At 37.4% G+C, this 24,274-nt stretch overlaps 1 protein-coding gene and 1 pseudogene across 1 annotated transcript; both read left to right on the top strand.

Moving 5' to 3' along the window:
• The first annotated feature begins 34 nt into the window (after positions 1 to 34).
• Positions 35 to 20,050, top strand: LOC118349004 (annotated as a pseudogene).
• A 468-nt stretch (positions 20,051 to 20,518) lies between these two features.
• Positions 20,519 to 23,737, top strand: LOC109020551 (PR5-like receptor kinase). Its single transcript, XM_035687630.1, has 4 exons — positions 20,519 to 20,939; positions 21,958 to 22,064; positions 22,189 to 22,245; positions 22,377 to 23,737. The coding sequence occupies exons 2-4, from the start codon at positions 22,004 to 22,006 to the stop codon at positions 23,459 to 23,461; spliced, it is 1,203 nt and encodes a 400-aa protein (XP_035543523.1). The 5' UTR covers positions 20,519 to 20,939; positions 21,958 to 22,003; the 3' UTR covers positions 23,462 to 23,737.
• Positions 23,738 to 24,274: the final 537 nt, after the last annotated feature.

The raw sequence follows: 24,274 nt of genomic DNA, 5'->3' as shown, positions 1-24,274 counted from the left end.
TGTTGTTTCCGTACCAAATAATCCCCCTCATATGATGGCCTTTCTTTTTGTTTTGAAACAACCATCTGAATGTAATACATATACCGACATTGTTGCGGCATATACATGCCTCAAGGAGCAGTAAGGTGTTAAAGATGAGCAATTAATTTTATATGGTCAGTCTGTAGGTAGTGGCCCCATTGTTGATCTTGCTTCAAGAATACAAACTTGGGGGGACTGGTTTTACATAGCCCAATATTGTTTGGGCTTAGAGTATTGTACCCTGTCAAACGAACATACTGGATTGATATCTTTAAGGTAGTTTCACCACAATGATTCTAGTGAACACACTTGTTTTATTTGGTAAATGGTCACCAGTATAATCTCTTATTTGTCCTAATAGAAGAGGACGGTATTCCAATTTTATTGATTGCCCTTACTTGTGGCAGAAGAAAACCGTGGTTACAACAAGACACCTAGAGATACAAATAATCAAGAAAACCAAAACCTAGGCATCAAAAACTAAACCATCCAGAAACAAAACAAAATAACAAAACAGTACAGGTCAAAACCAAAAGTAGGTAAAAAGAAACCAACCCTAGACACTAACAAAGAAACCTGCAAGAGAAAAACACATGCAAATGAGGATAAATAAGACAATTAAACCACAAACAACTTACTAGAGAAACCATTACAAGATCCGCAAATAAGGTAAACCAATTATGTCCATGCGGAGAAGACCTCTGAGGCGACTAGGCAGCTCACCAGACCAGTCTGAATTTAGACCACCAGTCTAAGCTACCTAGTTTTTAGACCACCAGCTCCCCTCTTAGCAAGAAAATAGCCACAATATTACCTTCACGAAAAATATGATGCACTCTATACTCCAAGCAGTTAAGATGACCATGTAACTCATCTCAAAATTCCTCTAAATACCAGATATTACAACCACCCTTGGTGAGCCAACTAACAAACAATTGAGAATCAATCTCAATTTCAACCCAAACAAAACCCAAAGGATAGCACCTACGAACCCCTTCTAGCAAATTGTGCATTTCAACAAAATTATTAGAGCCCTGGTCCAAGAACACAAAATAAGCAGCAAGTAACCTCCCACAATCATCACGAATAAAGCCCCCAGCTCCTGAAGGCCCTAGATTACCAAACTACTCTCATCAGTATTAAGTTTGACACAACCCTGAGGAAGCCGAGTCCATCTCACTACACGAACTTTCTTAGTTCTAGGAAATAAAACCGGGATTTCCAATCTTTGTAAAATAACAACATCCTTATTAGAAATTGTAGACACTTTCATGATTAGATCCATGATACGACAAATCCATAATTTAATAGCATGTCAAACCGATTCAACGCTATCAACCCTTTCTTCATATCTGACTTTACAGCGCCGATCCCAAAGCTTCCAAGAAACAATAGACGGGAGAAGACAAAAAATAATCTGCACTTGAGAAGATTTACCCGCACGACGAAAGCAAAGTTTATTTGTACCTGCCATGTTTGAAAAACTCTCATATGCACACCTAATTGAATAGCAGCCAAACACCAAATGTGCCTAGCAAATTCACCTGTACAAAGCACATGATTCAAGTCCTCAGTATGACCCATAGAGCAACAATTACACTCAGAAATGATAGGAATACCAACCATTTTAACCCTATCATCAACACTCAAGCAGTTGTTAACGGCCTTCTACATCATAATAGAAATTTTCTTAGTAAGGTTAGTATGCCAAATCCACTAAATCCAAGATAAAGGTGATGCCCTGACCCTGACGCAATCCCAAGCACTTCTAGTATTAAAAATCTCACCATTATCCTTTAAACAAATTAAAACATCACTCCCCTTCTTCCTCCTAGCCAAAAACTGATACAGGTCAGAAGCTTTTTGATGCCCCACAAGTCTTTCTAAAAGATGAATATCCCACGCATTATCAATACGACACTCCTTAACTTTCAACAGAGGTTGCTCGAGCACGGGGAAATGCCCACTAAGAGGAACATCATACTCTCAGCTATCGTACTAGAAAGAAATATTACCTTCTTTCACAATCCATTTAGAACCATTAAAAACTTTTGGGATATTACGAACGATAGATTACCAAAACCTGGTCCCCTTATTAGGCACCAATAAAGATAAATGATTATTCCGAACGTACTTGCCTTTAAACAAATCCGTCCATAAAGAATGATCATGCATGAGTTGCCAAGCAAGTTTCATATGAAGAGCTTTTTGAATATCCCAAAAATCTCAAATACCCAAACCGCCTTCCTCAGTAGGTGTACAAATATGCTTCCAAGAAACCCACTTTCTCTTAGCATTCCCATCAGAATCACCCCAAAAGAAAGAGCTCATAAGCTTATTTAACACCGTAAGAACGACTTTAGGAACATCTAACACAATAAGAAGATGAGTAGCCATACTAGATAAGACATGATCCAGAAGAATAGTTCTCCCACCTACCGAGAGCATTTTCATCTTCCAACCTGTAATTTTTTTTTTAACAATCCCAAGCAAATCACCAAAATGACAAACCTTAAGTCTCCCCACAACGATAGGCACACTCGAATACTTAAATGGGAAAGATCTTTCAGAAAAACCAGTCATGCGAAGAAGAGAAAGTTTCCTGGAAACAGGAATTTTCTTGGAGAAATAAATAGCACTTTTATCATAGTTAAGAACTTGACCCGTTCAAACTTCATAAAGGTTCAAGACCTTCATCAATTTTCTCAGAGTTTTTACCACCATTAGCAAAAATAATAACATCATCCGCATTCATAAGGTGAGAGATAAGAGGGGTACCTCTAGCTTGATAAAAATGACCAATTTTACCATTCTCAAAATAATGATTGAGGAGCCGAGAGAGCACCTCTTGCATGATGATAAACAAATAAGGAGAAAGATGGTCACATTGCCTCAAGCCTCTCTCACCTTTAAGGAAACCCAAAGAAGTACCATTCATCATCATGGAGTACCAAGGAGAAGAAATACAAGCCTTAATTAAATCACAAACATGAGATGAAAAACCAAAATTAGTCAAGACATGAAGTAAGAAATTACACTCAACTCTATCATAAGCTTTAGACATGTCAAGCTTAACCAAAACATTACCACTATTAGAATTTTTATACATAGAATGGACAATCTCCTGGGTGAGACTACTATTCTAAAAAATACTACGGTTTGAAATAAATGCCCATTACTCTTGGAAAATCAGCTTAGAAAGCAAATTCGTCGTACGACCCACTATAATCTTAACACAAATCTTATAAATCACTAAGCAGAGACTAATGGGTCTAAACTTATCAAAATCAGAAGGCTTAACTATCTTAGGGATTAAAACAATAGAAGAGGCAGTGTAAAATCTGGGAAGCGATTTATTATGAAAGAAATCAATAATAGCATCCAAAATGTCCTCTTTAACAAAGTCCAAACACACTCTAAAGAAACACAAGCCAAACCAATCCGAACTAGGGCTACTATCAATGAGAATACTAAAGGGAGCATCCTTAACATCCTCAAGAGAAGGGACTCGGCAAATAGCCAAATTCTCATCTTCAGAAATAACCGGAAAAATCATATCACTTAAATAAGGCAAATCACAATTATTACTTTGACCCAAGAAATTTTGAAAATACTAAACAGTAGCCTGTTGTATATCAAAAGGGTATTTAAAGAAGTTCCATCAACCAAACTCATCTCCTTAATCCTTTTATGATTCTTGGCATTCTAATAAGCATGATAGAATTTAGAATTTTGATCTCCATCTTTGAGCCAACTTTTCTTAGAATTATGAGACAGACGAGTGTCCTCTCTACCCATCTAGGTTAATAACTCCAGCTTAGACTCCACGAGGTCATTATCATCATCATCATTGAAACAAACTTGAAGGCAGTTTTCCAGATTATCAATACGCTGCTCTAACTCTTTAATGATAATATTAGTTCTACCAAAGACCTGTTGATTCAAATCCTTAATAGTCACCTTCATCCTTTTTAATTTAGACGACAAATTAATAAACCCAGACCCAAACCCATCTTGCTTCCACACCCCCTCCATAAAACGAAGAAAATCTATATGATCAGTCTACATAAACTGGAAACAAAAGGGACTAGGCCCATACCTGAAAGGATCCTAACCCATTTGGATAACCAAAAGGGAGTGATCAGAGATAGTACAAGGCAACACCCATAAAAAGATATTAGAAAAATAATTAAGAACATTAGAATCAATAAAACAACGATCTAACCTTGCCCAACTATGAGCCAATCTGCCTTGGCCGTTACACCAAGTCATCTTTGGTCCTTTGGAATTCATGTCCAGCAAGCCACAATTCTGAATGCACATATTGAAATCTTCCATAGCTGCAAACAGACGAAGATGGACACCTTTGTGTTCCAAGTCATCTTTAATGATATTAAAGTCTCCACAAAGAATCCACGGAAGAGTACCATGATGAGTAGCCTCAAGATCCTCCCAAAGGGATTTTCTTTCAGTGTGGTTGCACTAGCATAAACAATGGTGAGAAGAAAGATTAGGGGTGTCAAATCGTGTTAACGGGTCGTGTTCGTGTCGTGTCAAGGTATGTACATTACACTTAACAGGTCAACACGAACACGATCCGTTAAGGATTTCGTGTCAAAATTCTAAACCCGAACACGACACGATAAGATAACGGGTTGACACGACACGACCCGTTAATGAATAAGAAATAAATTGACACGACATAACACGACAAGACCCGTTCCGTTTCAACCCGTTTACGTTAATGGGTTGGACATACACGATACGACACGACACGACACGACACGACACGACCCGTTTGACTTAATTGATTTTATATAAATATTTAAATATAAATAATATCTATAAAAAATAAAAAACTAACTACAAGTCTAAAATTACAATCCAAACAAATATGATCCACACAATTTGTAATAATATTCATTATTAAAATTACATCCCAAATGTAATAGACAAAACATACAATGTATATATATTAATATTACAATCTCAAATATAATAAAAAATTAAAAACACAGATCTAAACAAATTTAGAACTTGAAGAAGGAAGTGGGGCGTCCTCCCTACCCTTTAGGTCTAAGGGTATAAAGGTAAATTTAATTTTCTTAACGGGTCATAACGGGTTGACCCGTTAGTGACCCGTTAAGCAATCATGTCTTAATGGGTCAACCCGTTTTGACCCGAACCCGTTAAGGCTAAACCCTAACCCGCTTTTATCGTGTCGTGTTCGTGTTGGGTTAACGGGTCGTGTCACATATTGCCACCCCTAAGAAAGATATGACCATTATCCTCAACTCTCACAGTAACATATTGATTAGACCCTTCCATCCATTGAACAAATACAACTAAGTTCCACAATAACCAAAATTTTCCACCATGCGCTTCATTAGTGACAAAGGAATCACAACTAAGCCGGCCCAAATAATCAAGAATTTTTGCCTCCGGCAGAAAAGGCTCAACCAAAGCTAAAATATTAGACCTATAATTGTTAATAATTTTTGTCAATTGCGCCTGAGAAGTGCCCACATCCCTGATATTCTAGAAAATAATGGGATTAATCATAAATTAAGTTTTGAGGGCCCTAGTAGAGCTCTTTTTCTGAATGTTTCCAATTACTAGACTTGGTCCCTTGAGTCAATACAATATTCTTTACTAATGTATTCCTTAAGTCTATCTCGATTAGGATCTGGATCGGATTGGGAATCATTGGGCAATTCCTTTTCATTAACAATTTTAGCATCTATATTCGGAGCCACTTGATCACTGTGAGCTACCTCATATTTGGCACTGGCCTGGCCTCCAGACAAGGACCCAAAACTCTCAGACCGAATACCATTAGAATCAATCACCCCTTGAGCAACTAGAAGCTCACGATCTTGCTGGCCCAGTTCACTATCACACAAGCGCACATCCACTTCCACTTGCACCGGCTTTTTTCCCTGCACTACAAAATCATGCGAAAAAGGGATAATAGCTAAACGTTTTAAGCTATAGTCCCCACCCAAAATCATGTCTACAGAGCTATGGTCCCCTAGTAGCATTACGGGCGCTTCACCGTTAGACACATGCATGGTCCCCACCCAAACTGAACTCTGCAGCTTTATGGCCAAGAGCACCTGAGGAGATCACATCTACATCTTCACCGCCATCTTACAAAAGGCTGTTAAGGTCATAAACGTCTACATTTGCTTGCAAGGTAAGGTTTTCTGAGTTAAAACAAGCCGTAATTTCTGAGTTAAAGTACGCGGCTTCACCCGAAAATCATGTCTACACTATGGCCACCACATCATAATCACGTCTGCGGCTTCACCCAAAATCACATTGCACTTCCTGTCAGAAACACTTTCTTTCCCATCTGAGACTAACCTTTCAAGATCAGAGGCACTAGCGTCCCCACCCGATATTAACACCATTTGCTAGTCCTCCATTGCTGGTTTTTTCGTTTCTTTATTTCTAGCCATGGTTGAATCCTTATGAATCTCTTGAACATTTGTATTACTAGGGCCCGCCTCTAAATTTATTTCTTCCTCTACTACCTTCTTTTATTCCTTCCTAACCCAAGTCTTCCGTATTTTACCTCTCTTTCCCTGGTCTTTTTTTCTCCTCCTGAGTGCAGGTTTTCATGTTGTGCCTTTGCATGCAGCAACGAGAGCAAAAAGTTGGTAGGGTTTCGTAGACCACAAATTGCAGCCAGCTCGAAGGCTGGTTTGGAACACCAATCCAAAACTCTTCCACCGAAGCCTTGGAATTATCCATCCGTTTTCGTAGCACACCGAGTGCAATTGTCCCGACGAATGAAATGCCCAAGAGGTAAAGTAATATTTCTCAAGAAATATTCGTTGTAATAATTCGATGAGAGGCCATCAAAAAGATCCATACCGGCACCAAGGATGGTTCTTGATCTTCAACATAATCTGTATTCCATTGGAAAACACGGTATGGCACATCGTCTATCTCACAAACCTCTCTAGAAAAACCTTTAAGGAAATCGTCTTCATTAGACAACTTGCCAAAGACTGATCTAGGGTTGACAATTGTCGAAACCATTGGCTGAGCAACCAACCCCCACCGACGTCGACAAAATGCTTTGATATTGTCCAATGATGGCCATCTGCGCGAAAACTTCAAAACCATCGAGAACTTGAAAGGTTGTACAGAACGCTCAATTTCCTCCTTCGTAAATGAGACATACGATTAGGGATGTAACTCGTCCGATCCGGTTTTGGACAAAATTTAGGACCAAATCGGTATGTACCGGTTTTGCATTTTTCAAAACCGATTATGTCCCTATTATCCTCTTAAACCGGTACCTCCAGTTTTCGGTCCAGTCCAGTCCGATTTTTTTAAAATGTAAAAAATATATAATATAATATTACTTTTTATGATAAAATATTATTAATAATTTAATATATATATATATATTTTATGTTTAAAGCATATGATCAATTAAGTTTTTATCTTTAAGATTAAACTTTTATTTTATAAATTATAATAACATTATCTTATATATAATTATATTAATAACAAATAATCAAACAAATTACAAATGTTCATATTTAAAATTAACATTTCATGTTATAATTTATAAATTATAATATGAAATTATTTCATATATGATATATAATTATATATATGATATATAAAAATTTAATATATAATTATATATTATATATAAAATATTTTGTATAATATATAAAATTAATTTATATATATATTTTTTTCAACTGGTTCGATTTGATCTGATCTGGTCCTAGAAACTACAGAACCGAAATCGGACCAGGTCCAGCCGGTTTTCATAATATAGGAACCGGTTCCGGACTTGACCAGACCGGTTCAAAACCCAACCAACGGGTCCGATTTCCTAGTTTAAATTTACACCTCTACATACGACACTCCTTGAAAGATCTTTAATGGACGCAGAGGCACCTCTACCTCCAGGATAGGTTGAGGTGTCTACGCCACCATATCAACTTAGGATTTGAGCGACCCTGGAGTAGCTGGGGCACCCAAGGCAACCCCGGCGACAGTGTTAGGGACCCCGGTCTAGTCCCTAAACACTTGCCTTGCTAATCCAATAGTAGCCTTGAAGTGACCGAGTCTAAGCAATGTTTTGAATACCGTACCGGATGGCGTACCGGTCAAGACACTGGAACGAAATATTTCGGTACCGGTACCGTTTCGTGTACCGTTTCGGGATAGTCGATATATGAATAAACTATATATATAAATATATATAACAATTATATTCTAAAATAATAGTTTATATATGAATAAATTATATATAAATACATACATACATATAAATTATAAATAGTCTAATCTAAATTGGGGGTCAAAAAATAAACTTGTAGTTTGAAAAAACGAAAAAAAAAAAACACAGGTCGAAATATCGACCGGTACCGGTCGAAATTTAGGCCGAAACGGCCGGTACCGGCCGATACGGTACGAAATTAAAAACATTGAGTCTAAGTCCTTCTCTTGCTTGGTCCACGTCCAAAGATGGTCAAGATGGCCAATGTGCCAATATGGGGTTGTGTATTTCGGCTAGTAAGAGTATGGGATATTGGGGATTGGATGATGTAAGTGTAGGGTAGGATGATGGAATGATGCACGGCAATGAGGTGTATTAGGGTTTCCCGAAATGGAAAAGGATATTGGCGGCTAGGGTTTGCCCAAAAGGGTAAGGAAGTGGGGCGGCTAGGGTTTGCCAAATATGGATTGAGGGTGGCGGCTAGGGTTAGCTCAATATGGTAAGTAGTTGTGGCGGCTAGGGTTTGCCAAAATGGGAAAAGGATGGGGCGGCTAGGGTTACCAAAGTAAGATATTGAGAGTGATAGCTAGGGTTGCCGAAATGGGATAGGGCTGGAATTAGGAAAGTTTCCTAATTGTTTTGGATGAAAAAGGAATGTAGTGTGGCGGCTAGGCAAGTCCCAATAAGGCAATAGATGGCCGAATGGGATTTGACTTACCAAAGATTGATATTCAGCTAGGGCAACCAAAAGGGTTAGATCAACTTATGGAAAGTTGACTAACACCTTTTTGAGTCGAAATGTAGAATCAAATGGATTGAAAGAGTAAAAATAAGGAAGAACTTCAAGAACAAATATGAACTTCCAAGGACAATATATAGAACACTATTGCTCTTAGATAACAAGAATCAAACAAAGAACAAATAAACAATCAAGCCTTGATTCACGAATTGCACAAGGAATGATTAAACATCATAGATTGATAAATCAATTTGGGATTCACGGATTGCACCCAAATTGCCCAAGTGCATTTGCACCGAAAGTTGATCTCTCAAACAATGTTCTCTCTCTAAGAGTTTTGCCAAAAGATGTGAATGAAATGACTAAGGGTCCTATTTATAGGTTACAACTTGGAAACCCCAAAATGGTCCCTTTAAAGTAAATAGCAAATAATTAAAGGATTAAATAAGTAAAACAATAAAAGGAGCCATGGACTAAACCATGGTGTGACATGCACGGACCCATGGTGGGCTAAGTGGTTGCATGTTGGTTGGTTGGTCCATGGCTAAGTGTTGGTTCGGCATGGCCCACGTGGTTGGCTTGGGCGTTGGCTGCATGGCATGGGCTGGAGCTGTGCGCTGGATGGCATGCCTGGATGGCGTTGCTCGAGGACTAGAGTACTTGCAGTTGGCGTTGCTCGAGGACTAGAGTACTAGAGTACTTGCACCGAGGTTGCCGGACAAGGATTCTACATTTTGACATAAAACCTCATAATATACTTTTGGATGAAGATTTGTGCCCCAAAATCTCTGATTTTGGCCTTGCTAAACTATGCAAAACAAAAGAGAGTATTGTGTCAATGACAGGCATGAGAGGAACTGCAGGATTTATTGCACCGGAAGTTTTCAGTCGGAACTTTGGTGGAGTCTCTCACAAATCAGACGTTTATAGCTATGGAATGTTGGTTCTTGAGTTGGTTGGAGGAAGAAAAAATTTTCAATCTGGAGCATCTCATACCAGCCAAATTTACTTTCCCCACTGGATATATAACAAGCTACAACAAGAAGAAAGTTTTGTTAATACTTTTGGGGATATAACAGATGTGAAAGAAGACACGATAAAAAAGTTGATAATAGTAAGTTTATGGTGCATCCAAACTAATCCTTCAGATCGACCATCGATGGCTAAGGTGATAGAGATGTTAGAAGGTACTCTTTTATCTCTACAATTTCCGCCAAAACCTTTCCTGGATTCCCCTACAAGGTCACCTTAAAATGCTTCCTCAACTTTACTCATAAAAAACCAATCATTGAAATGGTTGTGAAGATAGAATTTTGTTAGTAGGGGCTAGCTTATTTGAAGCGATTTGACCTCTTTATGTATGTGATGTGTGTGTTTATGCAAAATATTTACAGATAAGTTGTAAATTTAATTTCACAAGTTGTAAGGTAACCGTCGACAAAAATTATGTCTATAATATTAAAAAAGGATGCTTGTCAAGCAATTCAATGGTTAGATGCAAAGAATGATAATTTTAATGTCGAGTAAATCATCAAGGATTATGCATCTACAACCCCAAAGCAATGTACTTACCTAAACTCATTCAAAGATCTGTTATGACGTTGGCTTACCGAGGGTATTGGCAAGAGTCATTGCATTAACTAGAATAATTGAGACAGCCGGACTATTCTTTAGCGAAGGGATAAAATCTACCAAAGCAATCGAGTAAGAGAGCCCAACACCAAAATGATTCTGGAGACTTGATTTTTCAAATTTTGCAATGACTAGACTGCACACTCTTTCACTCCAGGGTGGGAGCAAAATTGAGTACATGGGTTTGTGAGACAGGACTAACTGATGGGGCGAAAAAACTTCCATTGATAACCATAAATCTCCCTTATATTTAACTTTTGACATTCTGAAGTCATGGACAACAAAGAAAATGATAATGAACATGATTTACATGCAAAGACGGCATAGAAGAAAACAATCCGACTAACATCTTAGGATTTTCAAAAACTGATGGGCAGGTGTGAAGGCAAGAGTATCATATATCCTTCGATTCATCGTCAAGGGGGTCACGAAGAGTGCCAAAGATCCAATCCATCCATATGGTATAATGGACATTGTTAACGTCATGTTTCACATAGCTTTGGGCTAGGCTCCAGTCTTTGAAAATGAGCCCTGCATAAGGTAGAAAATACTGTGACTTTTAGAGGGCGGCCTTGGAGTCGGGGAACCTCTGATGCCAAAATTAGTAAATATTCTTGGAGTGTATCAAATAAGTAAGAGAGTCTAGGGATCAGAGAGAGTTTTTCAGTACCTGGGGTTTGCTATTTATACCGTGTCTAGGGAGGGTGCATATAGTCTTTTTCCCACAAAGTACATGCTTTTCCTTTTGTGTCTGTGGTCAGACTTTCTTTAATGTGGCGTGGCTCTATGCCAGCTTCATAATTGTGATTAGAGGTAGTAAGAGGCAACACCTAGAAAAAGATATTAGAAAAACAATTAAGAACATTAGAATCAATCAAACAACGATCTAACCTTGCCCAACTACAAGCCAATCCGCCTTGGCCGTTACACCAAGTCATCTTTGGTCCTTTGGAATTTATGTCCAGCAAGCCACAGTTCTGAATGCACATATTGAAATCTTCCATAGCTGCAAACAGATGAGAACGGGCACCTCTATGTTCTGAGTCATCTTTAATGATATTAAAATCTCTACAAAGAATATATGGAAGAGTACCATGACGAGTAGCCTCAAGATCCTCCTAAAGGGATTTTCTTTCAATGTGGTTGCACTTAGCATAAACAATGGTGAGAAGAAAGACATGACTATTCTCCTCAACTCTCACAGTAACATATTGATTGGACCCATTGAACAGATACAACTGAGTTCCACAACAACCAAATTTTTCCACCATGCACTTCATTAGTGACAAAGGGATCACAACTAAGCCAGCCCAAATAATCAGGAATTTTTGCCTCCAGCAGAAAAGGCTCCGCCAAAGCTAAAATATTATGTCTATAATTGTTAATAATTTTTCTCAACCACGCTTGAGAAGTGCTCACACCCCTGATATTCCAGAAAATAATGGGACTAATCATAAATTAAGTTTTGAGAGGCAAATCACAGCCCTAGTAAAGCTTCTTTTTTGAATCTTTCCAATTACTAGATTTGGTCCCTCTGAGTCAGTACAATATTCTTTACTAATATATTCCTTAAGTCTATCTCGATCTGGCTCTGGATCGAATTGGGAATCACCGGACAATTCCTTTTCATTAACAATTTTAGCATCTATATTCCGAGCCACTTGATCACTGTGAGCTACCCTATATTCGGCACTGGCCTGACTTGCAAACAAGGACCCAACATTCTCTGACTGAATACCACTAGAATCAATCACCCCTTGAGCAACTAGAGGCCCACGGTCTTGTTGGCCCACTTCTCTATCACATGAGCCCACAACTACTTCCACTTGCACCAGTTTTTTTCCCTACACTACAAAATCATGCGAAAAAGGGATAATAGCTAAACGTTTTGAGCTAGAGCCACCACTAGAGCCACCACCGGCTCTAGTATGTATTTTTTAATGTGTTTTTTTTATAATTATTTTTTATAGAAATCTTTTTAATACTTTTAAATATTTTAAAAAAAATAAAATAAATTTATAATATTATTAAAAAACACTTCTTTAATCATAAAGTAAAAAAAAATAATAATTTCTTTTACTTTATGATTAAGGAAATTTTTAATAATATTATAATTTTTTTATTTTTTTTAAATATTTAAAATTATTAAAAAAATCTATATAAAAATAACTGTAAAAAAAATATATAAAAAAATACATGTGGCTCTGTCATTTTCCTTGAGCTATGGTCCCCACCCAAAATCATTTCTGCAGAGCTATGGTCCCCTAGTAGCATTACGGGAGCTTCACCGTTAGACACACATGCATGGTCCCCACCCGAACTGAACTCTGCAGCTTTATGGCCAGGAGCACCCGAGGAGATCATGTCTACATCTTCATCGCCATCTTGCAAAAGGCTGTTAAGGTCAGAAACGTCTGCATTTGCATGCGTGGTGAGCTTTCTGAGTTAAAGCAAGCCGCAATTTCTGAGTTAAAACACACGGCTTCACCCGAAATCATGTCTACACTATGGCCACCCGCATCAACGTTAGCTGCGGCTTCACCAAAAATCACGCTGCACTTCCTATCAGAAACATTTTTTTTCCCATCCGAGACTAACCTTTCAAGATCAGAGGCACTAGAGTCCCCACCCGATACTAACACCATTTGTTGGTCCTCCATTGCTGGTTTTTTCGTTTCTTTATTTCCAGCCATGGTTGAATCTTTATGAATCTCTTGAACATTTGTATTACTAGGGCCCCCCTCTAGATTTAGTTCTTCCTCTACTACCTCCTTTTATTCCTTTCCTAAACCAAGTCTTCCGTATTTTACCTCTCTCTCCCTGGTCTTTTTTCTCCTCCCGAGTGCAGGTTTTTATGTTGTGCCCTTGCCTGCAGCAACGAGAGTAGAAAGCTGGTAGGGTTTCGTAAAACACAGATTGCAGCCAGCTCGAAGGCTGGTTTGGAACACCAATCCAGAACTCTTCCACCAAAGCCTTAGAATTATCCACCTTGATACATACCCATGCTCCATCCGTTTTCGTAGCACACTGAGTGCAATTGTCCCGGCGAATGAAATGCCCAAGAAGTAAAGTAATATTTCTCAAGAAAGATTCGTGATAATAATTCGGTGAGAGGCCAGGCAAAAAGAGCCATACTGGCACCGAGGATGGTTCTTGATCTTCAACATAATCTGGACTCCATTTGAAAACACGGTATGATTCACCGTCTATCTCACAAGCCTATCTGGAAAAACCTTTAAGGAAATCATCTTCATTAGACAACCTGACAAAGACTAATCTAGGGTTAACCGTCACCGAAACCATTGGCTAAGCAACCAACCCCCACAGACGTCGACAAAATGCTATAATATTGTCCAATGATAGCCATTTGCACAGAAACTTCAAAACCATCGAGAACTTGAAAGGCTGTACAGAACGCTCAATTTCCTCCTCGTAAAGAAGACATACGACACTCCTTCAAAAACCTTTAATGGACAAAGGGGCACCTGTACCTCAGGGATAGGTTAAGGTGTCTACGCCACCATATCAACGTAGGATCTGAGCGACCCTGGGGGATCCAGGGCACCTCGACAACAACCATGCACTCAACCTTCAATCCAAAAGACTTGAATGAGCTAGCTGGAATGCACTTAAGTAATATTTACTCCCCCCTCATCCTGCTCTTTATCATGACTACCGGCATCTTCTCTCTCTCTCTCTCTCTCTCTCTCTCTCTCTCTCCATGATGTGGTGTGTGGGATTAAATTTATTGACCAAGTGCATGCTGGTAATTTTACTGCAATAAATTATTTTTCTTTGGCGTTAGAATGCTTTCTTTTTCGGATAAGAAATTTAGAGATAGCAAGGCAAAACTTGTCTATTCCTCATAAATAAAATCTGTTTTTACTGATTAAAAAAAGGCCTGGGCAGAACCTACTTCTGCAAGACTATTTAAGATCTTCCTCCCGAGTCACGAAAGAATAGATATATTTTGATGAGTAATATTTTTTTATGAGCAATCACGAAAGAAATATATAAGACTAAAAATCATATATTTTTTTAAAGCTATTCCTGTTGGTTTTAAACAATGAAAGCAAACAAAGAAAAACAGAGAAATTACTTGAGAAACCTCAACCCTTTTAGTTTACGGATTGATACTATGGTTCTACTATCATCTTCCATTGATCATGCTTTTATAAGCTTACATAGAGACTCACAAAATTCATTTAAAACAGAAATACAACTTCCAACACAGAGTAATAATAGGAAAGCTTAATATAGTAAAATAGAAATATCAAGAGTTTCTAGAAAATAAACATCACAATAACTGATCTTCAATACTCATCCTTGATGTGATTTCCATTTACATCAAGCTGTGATCCGAGAAACTGAAACTTGTCTCTTGGGAGTGCTTTTGTGAATATATCAGCAAGATGCTCTTCTGATCTACAAAACTTCAAAGCAATTTCACCATTTGATTCAACTTCACGCAAGAAATTATATTTAATTGCAATATGTTTATTTCTACAATGATGGACTGGATTTTTGGCAATTGCAATTGCTGATTTGTTATCATAGAAAATTTCAGTAGATTCCAACTATTTCTCCCCCATATCTTCAAGTATTCTTCTCAACCAAATGGCTTGGTTTGCACAACTTGCAGTTGCCACATACTCTGCTTTAGCAGTTAATTGTGCCACATTGCCTTGCTTTTTCGAACTCTAGGAAAACATAGTAGATCCTAGACTAAAACAATAACCTAAAGTGCTCATCAAATCATCACATGAACCTGCCCAATCACTGTCTGTAAATCCCACCAGCTTTGTATTTAAAGTTTTCTTACACCAAATACCAAAGCTGATAGTTCCCTGCAAGTATCTCAAAATTCTCTTGGATGTTCCAAGATGTATTTGGCTAGGATATTGCATGAATCTTGAAAGTAAACTAGTGGCATACAAGATATCAGGTCTGGTGTTACACAGATACAGCAAACTTCCTACCAAACTTCTATAAATCGAAGCATCCACCTTATTTCCACCATCTTCCTTTTTCAATTTCTCATTAGGAATTAATGGAGTTGCCACAGGTTTACAACCTAACATATTCAATCTTCTTAAGAGATCTTCAATGTACTTCCTCTGGGAACAGGAGATTCCTTCTGCTTCTTGATTTACTTCCATTCCTAGGAAATAATGCATATTTCCTAAATTTAAAATTTTCAATTTTTCCAACATTACTTCCTGTAAAAACCAGATCATCCATATAAAGAGTTACAATGATCAAATCATTACTATTTTGAGACTTTACATACAAGGTAGGTTCACTCTTGCCTCCTGAAGCCTTTCTCAATAAAATATTGATTGATTCTCCCATACCAGGCCCTTGGTGCCTGTTTTAATCCATACAAGGCCTTTTTCAGTTTATAGACTTTGCCTTCTTCTTTCTCGAACCCCTTAGGTTGATCCACAAAAACTTCTTCTTCCAACACCCCATTTAGGAATGCTGATTTCACATCCAATTGCAAAACTTTCCAACCATTTTGAGCAGCAAGTGAAACTAAGGCTCTAATGGTCTCCATCCTTGCAACAGGAGCAAAAGTTTCATTGTAATCTATTCCATGTTGTTGCACATATCCCTTGACAACCAACCTTGCTTTATGCTTCAAGATAGAGCCATCCGGATTTAATTTAGTCTTATAAATCCAACTCCTAAGTTTCATTTTTCTCTATCATTTTAATTTCTTCTCTCATAGCTCTCTGCCAAACTTCCTCATTTGAAGCTGCTGCAAAACTATTTGGCTCAAGTGTAGCATAATTACAATGCTCGTATACTTCACTAAGAAGTCTTGTTCTTCTTATTGGAGATTCAAGAGTTGACTCTTCTTCACTGTCATCAGAGAACACTTGAGTAGCTATAGGACTTTTTGTGTGAGTTTGCTGAATATGACTTGTTTCTGCTTCAGCTTCTTCTTCTTCTTCTTCTATTAATGACTCAATTGGTACCTCTACACTTTGTTTAGTCACTTTCTCAGCTTCCCAATCCCAAGATGCATTTTCATTAAACCTTACATCTCGGCTTACAACCAGTTTTCTTGTTTTCAAGTTGAAAATTCGAAAACCTTTTGAAATGTTGTTGTATCCCACAAATATCCCTCTTTCTGCTTTCTCTTCCAGCTTAGTTCTCTTTTGAGATAGAACATGAATATAACAAATACAACCAAACACCCTTAAGAAACTTGCAGAGGGTTTAATTCCACTCCAAGCTTCATAAGGTGTTTGACTTTCAACTGCTTTTGTAGGCACATGATTGAGCAAGAACACAGCAGTGTTCACTGCTTCACCCCAGAATTCTTGGGCAATTTTTTCTCAAGTAACATGCATCTTGCCATTTCCATGACTGTCCTATTCTTTCTCTCGGACACTCCATTCTGTTGTGGAGAATAGGCCACAGATAGCTGATGTTCTATCCCCTTAGCTTCACAAAATTTTTCAAATTCTTTGGAGTTATATTCACTGCCTCTATCACTCCTTAAAGATCTGATTTTATGGCCTAACTGCTTCTCAACTAGCAGTTTGAACTTCTTGAAAACTCCAAAAATTTCAGATTTTTCATGAAGAAAATAAACCCAAATCATTCTAGTAAAATCATCTATAAAAAGAATGAAATACCTGCTTTGATTGTGAGTTGAAGTCCTCATTGGTCCATATACATCAGTATGAACTAGCTGTAATTTTTCTTTAGCTCTCCAATTGCTTTCTGAAGGGAATGGCAGTTTGTGTTGCTTTCCAACCATGCACCCTTCACATACTTCAGTTTCTTTTTTCAGGAGAGGTAAGTCTCTCATCATCCCCTTCTAATTCAATAATCTCAAAGAATTGAGATTGTAATGCCCAAATCTTTGGTGCCATAACATTGTCTCATCCACAGTTGCCACCATAGCCTTAGGAAAGCTCCATTGAATGGGAAAATTTCTGCTTCTCCCCATTTTTACCTCAGCCAAGTCCATTTTATTTTTTTCATCATAAATTTTGAACAAATCATTCTCAAAACACAAGGAATAACCATTTTCCATCATTGGGCCGACACTTAACAAATTTTGATCAAGAGAAGGAACAAGTAATACATCTTTAATAAACTTAGTACCTTTCTTTGTTGAGATGGCCACTGTGCCTTTTCCTCTAGATTCAACAAGCTCTCCATTTCCCATCTTGACTTTGACTTTAATAGAGGTGTCCAGATCAGTGAAAATAGCCTCATCGGTTGCCATGCGATTGCTACATCCACTGTCTATGAACTAGATATTCTCTTCTTAAGTGAGAGCTTGACATGCAAAAAATAAATGCTCATTCTCCTCTTTTTCTTTTGAATAGTTAGCTTGTTGATTGTTCTTGTATCTGCAATCCTTTTCAATATGCCCAAATTTTTTACAATTCCAACATTGTGGCTTCCCGGCATGATAACAATTTTTTTTCTAAATGGTTTGCCTTCTTGCAGATACCACAAGGAGGAAATTCGCCCATTTTCCCTTTCATCTTATTTTCCATTTGAGCTTGATCAGAATTCTTGTAATCCTTTTGTGGCTTCTTTTTAAAATCTTTTGTTTTTTTGTTTTTCAGATTCACTCTTGATTGAAATGCATGCTCCAAAGAACCATCATTCCTTCTACCTAATCTCTGCTCATGGGTTTGAAGGGAACCCATCAACTCAGTAATTGAAAGAGTTTGCAAGTCCTTTGACTCTTCAATAGCTGCTACTACATGATCATACTTCTCGTGTAAACTAATCAGAATCTTTTGAACAATTCTTTGATCAGTCACCTCTTCACCATGGCACACATCTGATTAACTAATTCAATTAATCTGGAATCATATTCTTTTACTGCTTTAGATTCCTTCATTTTTAAATTTTCAAACTCCCTTCTAAAGCCTTGAAGTTTGATAAGTTTTACCTTGGTATTTCCTTGAAATTCTGCCTGCAGAATCTCCCATGCTGCCTTTGAAGTTTCAGCCCTCATCAATCTTGGAAAGATTGATTCAGACACAGCCTGTTGTAGGATGAACAATGCCTTTGCATCTTTGGTAGTTTCTTGCTTGGATTGAGTTGAATCCGAAACTCCTACTGCTGGAACTGTCACCCTCTTTTCCACTACATCCCACAAATCTTAATAGATGAAAAAAGTCTTCATTTTGATGCTCCAATAATCATAGTTTTCGCCACTAAAAATAGAAACAGATGTTGATGCTCCAAAGGTAGCCATTTTCGACCCTCAGATGAACCTGGTTAGCTCTGATACCAATTGTTGGTTTTAAACAATGGAAGCAAAACAAAGAAAAACAGAGAAATTACTTGAGAAACCTCAACCCTTTTAGTTCACGGATTGATACTATGATTCTACTATTCATCTTCCATTGATCATGCTTTTATAAGCTTACATACAGCTCACAAAATTCATTTAAAACATAAATACAACTTTCAACACAGACTAATAATAGGAAAGCTTAATATATTAAAATAGAAATATGAAGTGTTTCTAGGAAATAAACATCACAATAACTGATCTTCAATAATGCCGTATCCACAAGCATGGCAATTTCAATCCACTTGCATCTGCCAAGCTTTTTGCATACGTTTGGAGCTAATAAATTGATCTTTCATGATGCTTTTATTAATGGTTGAATGACTTTCTTTAATAAATCAAGAATGAAGTGGTTCGGTTTCAATATATGCTTCATTCTATCCATCATGTTCTTGCATTGCAGTTCTTTTGCTTTGCAAGGAAACACAATATTCTTATACTTACAGATATTAATGAAAAACGCAGTGTTCCATGTTCAGGGGACTGCGGATGAAGTTGTGGATTGGTCCCACGGGAAGCAGCTTTGGGAGCTTTCCAAGGAGAAGTACGAACCATTGTGGTTAAAAGTGGAGGTGGACACAGCAACCTTGAGCTTTACCCAGAATTCATTAGACATCTGAAGAAATTTGCACAGGCAATTGGCAAATCGAAATCAACCAGAAACAGTTATAAAAAAAATTGCAGCAGAATCTGATACTCAGAGCAAACCATCTGAAACTGGAACTTCAGATAAATTTGAGTTGGGTTCGGATCTCCCGGAAGTTTCGAGGAACAGTTTAGATAGTCGACTGGAGAAGTCTAGGAAGTAGACCAAGCCTGAAAAGTCTCGCATGAGCACTGACCGCGTAGACAGGTTTAGGAGAAGAAAGGGCTTAGTCTGGTGATGAATTTACAATCACAGAAATTGAATAAGTGATGCTCTAGTATTAATTATACTTGAGATGGTAATCTATTTTCACTCATTATGTCACGTGTGATGTGTCAACTCTAATATGGAATATACCACCAAGGTGAGTGAGTATATTAACGTGTAATATGGAATCATGTGTACTGAGGTGAGTTTGTTCCTCCACGCAATTTGATTTTTGTCTTTAATTTGTATGTATGCTCCGACATCAAAAGGAATTGTGCATTTTGTAAAATCAACAACCTTGTTTGAACACAAGAAATTTAATCATGCAGTTTCATATAATTTTCTTTCTTGGGTCCGTCTCTTTTAAGTAGAGAAAGTTCCGTGCATCTTTCTCGGATCTAGACATCTATCCTTTTATATATGCACTCTCTCAAAACAAGGTGTATTTATTATTTTAATTATTGATTGCTAATCATGGAACTTTATAAAAAGTTTGAAAACTCATTTCAAAAACTCCCAATATACACGCCTATGACCGACCGAAAGGCGTGAAAGACTTGGCAAAGTCTTGCTCATCAATCCTTGGGAAAAGCATAGACGCGTCTGGATCTATCTAAAAATAAATAGATATAAAGTGACGCTTTCGCTCGAATTGCTTCTTTTTCTACGTCCGCGAGTCAAGTAAATAATTACAAACGATGAAAAAGATTCATGTCTACGTTCTAAGATTCTTAACTGATATATTCCAGCATCCTCTCTGTCTTGAGGGACAAAAGTCTCCATCTTTCTCCCTTATTATGATTGGCAATCACTGATGATCTCAAAATAAGTAGTTTCTCAAATTTTAAGTTGAATTAATTCCTAGTCCTCTTAATTTACTCTCCATCCCCCCCATCTTGATAAAGCTACCTACAATTAATAATGCGTTCGAGCAGACAATCATCTGCTTATTTCTTCATGTTAGCATCGTTCATCTTGATTTCCATACCCACTTCTTTCTGTGCTGAAAACCAGAAATTATATGCAGCAAACTGCAAGAAGCCCTTTCTCTTCCTTTGAGTCAGTACCCGTACTCTTTATCCACGAAAGTTGGCATCAGAAAATGCAGGTGATCTATATTTTCTCCTCTGATATATATTTCTCTCTCTCTTTTTTTTTTTTTTTATTAATGGTTGCTGGTATAACGAAGAAGTTGGGATTTGCAGTTTTGTGAGAATGCATGCTCTTTGGCCTTGATCTTATGAATTGTAGCCTAAGGTGTATTTTCTGCTTAATTTGTGTTTAATCTCCACTAATCATATAGTTGGGAAGATGATTAGCGTGATATGAAAGTCCCATGCTTGTACAAGTACAACCCATATCTTTTTTTAAAAAAAAAAAAAAACCCATACCTAATTTTTAGCCAGCTAATCAGGCATCACAAATCACTAAAAGGAATATATATATATATTATATATCTTACCACTTCTTTTTCAAGTTTTTTCCACAAATATTTCTTTTACTAATTCTTTGCTTTTATGCTTAATTTGGGGTAGGTAATATCTCATTATTATTTATTATTTTATTATTATTTTTCACATATTTTTTATCTTTATTCAATATTCTATGTTACTTTTTTTACTATTATTCTAGCGCCAGCCGCCACCCTGCTCTCTAGCCACCCGCCACCCGCCAAGACAGGCATAATAAATAGCGCAAACGCACCAATGACCAACGTTTTTAATTTCGTACCGTACCGGCCGGTACGGTTGAAATTTTTCGTTTCGGCCGTCCGGCCGGTACAGGTACTATATATGTTCCGTACCGGCCAAAATACCGGCCGTTTCGGCCTAAATTTCGGCCTGTACCGGCCTATATTTCGGCCGGTACCGGCCGATATTTCGGCCTGTGTTTTTATTTTTTTTTCGTTTTTTCAAACTACAAGTTCATTTTTTGACCCCCAATTTAGACTAGACTATTTATAATTTATATGTATGTATGTATGTATTTATATATAATTTATTCATATATAAACTATTATTTTAGAATATAATTGTTATATATATTTATATTTATAATTTATTCATATATCGACTATCTCGAAACGGTACACGAAACGGTACCAGTATCGAAATATTTCGTTCCAGTATCTTGACCGGTACGCCATCCGGTACGGTATTCAAAACATTGCCAATGACTGTAGGATCCACTGCGCCATCACCACAGCCCACCTTTTCAGATGACGAACCGAGAGGTGTGTTGAAAAAAGAGTTATTAAAAATTAAATTATGTAGTACATTTTTATCTTTTTATATTCATGTAGCGCTTAAACAAGTATCTAGCTTTTCTAATAAAATTTACTTCTCTTCTTGTTGCAGGGTATTATTATCCTTCAAACCACAAGCGGGCCATGTGGCAGCTTATACTTGGCATTGGTATGGCAATCCATATCACGTTAAAAATATATATATATATATATATATATACATATATTCTAATTTTGTCTCTTTATTTCTTTAGAGCTAAATGAAAAGCCATTATAATACTATTATTTCTTTGTGTGCAGGCATGGCTGCGATTTTAATTCTCTCTTTGGTAATAATCTGCAGCGTTAAAAGAGGATACCATGCAATTCTCTGGGGGAAAAAGGATGCAATGAATGATCGGAATAGTGCCGAGGAAATGATAAAGAATTATGGATCAATAGCCCCGAAGCGTTACACCTATTCAGAAGTGAAGAAACTGACCAATTCCTTTAGAGATAAAGTAGGACAAGGTGGATTTGGAGTTGTATACAAAGGGAAGCTTCCTGATAGTGATGGACGTATCGTTGCTGTGAAGGTCCTCAGCGAGGCCAAAGGTAATGGAGAGGAATTTATTAACGAAGTGGCCAGCATTAGCAGAACTTCGCATGTTAATATAGTCAATCTTTTGGGGTTCTGCTATGAGAGGAATAAAAGAGCTCTAATATATGAATTTGTTTCTAATGGATCTCTTGATAAGTTCATATATGACGAGGGAACTTCAGTCACAAATTGTCATTTGGACAGCCGAACGATGTTCCAAATTGCAGTTGGCGTTGCTCGAGGACTAGAGTACTTGCACCGAGGTTGCCGGACAAGGATTGTACATTTTGACATAAAACCTCATAATATACTTTTGGATGAAGATTTGTACCCCAAAATCTCTGATTTTGGCCTTGTTAAACTATGCAAAACAAAAGAGAGTATTGTGTCAATGACAGGCATGAGAGGAACTACAGGATTTATTGCACCAGAAGTTTTTAGTCGGAACTTTGGTGCAGTCTCTCACAAATCAGACGTTTATAGCTATGGAATGTTGATTCTCGAGATGGTTGGAGGAAGAAAAAATTTTCAATCTGGAGCATCTCATACCAGCCAAATATACTTTCCCCACTGGATATATAACAAGATGCAACAAGAAGAAAGTCTTGTTAATACTTTTGGGGATATAACAGATGTGGAAGAAGACACGATAAAAAAGATGACAATAGTAAGTGTATGGTGCATCCAAACTAATCCTTCAGATCGACCATCGATGGCCAAGGTGATAGAGATGTTAGAAGGTACTCTTTTATCTCTACAATTTCCACCAAAACCTTTCCTCGATTCCCCTACAAGGTCACCTTAAAATGCTTCCTTAATTTCACTCATAAAAAACCAATCATTGAAATGGTTGTGAAGATAGAATTTTGTTAGTAGGGGGCAAGCTTATTTGAAGAGATTTGACCTCTTTATGTGTGTGATGTGTGTGTTTATGCAAAATATTTACAGACAAGTTGTAAATTTAATTTCGCAAGTTGTAAGGTAACCGTCGACAAAAATTATGTCTATAATATTAAAAAAGAATGCTTGTCAAGCAATTCAAAGGTTAGATGCAAAGAATGATAATTTTAATGTCGAGTAAATCATAAAGGATTATGCATCTATAACCCCAAAGCAATGTTCTTACCGCATGATAAGTGATTGTTTGTATTCCCCCCACATGGCAACACAACGTTAGCCACGTTTTCGCATTGAATGGCGCCTCTCCAACTTCCTCGTCACGTCTCGGTGTTTTGCAGTCATTAATTCGCACATCATTCTAGTGGATATGTTTTACAGCAATTGCATTAATTGAGGGATCTTGGTACTTGAGTGGGACACGTGTGAGATATACGGAGTTATGATGCCTTGATAAGGTGATTGTCGCCCCAGTCTATACAAGGACTTCCTAACCCTGATGTGGCTTGGGCCTTACCTGGATTGTTACTCTCTTCCTTGCTTGTATCCTTTTAATATTTTCTCCCAAATCCATGGGTTGAACTGAATATCATCCCTTATTACTTGAGGGAAGGTACAATTCATTATGGGACTTCATACAGAACTCTAGAAGTTTGTCGTGTACATATCAGTTTGCTCAATTTTCTTTTGTTTCTAGGATTCTTTTGTGCTTATGATTTGT

The sequence above is a fragment of the Juglans regia genome, chromosome 1, assembly GCF_001411555.2.
Source record: "Juglans regia cultivar Chandler chromosome 1, Walnut 2.0, whole genome shotgun sequence".
In the NCBI taxonomy this organism is placed as follows: Eukaryota; Viridiplantae; Streptophyta; class Magnoliopsida; order Fagales; family Juglandaceae; genus Juglans; species Juglans regia.
Note: the sequence above shows the minus strand (reverse complement) of the source record. Positions and strands in the feature narration are given on the sequence as shown.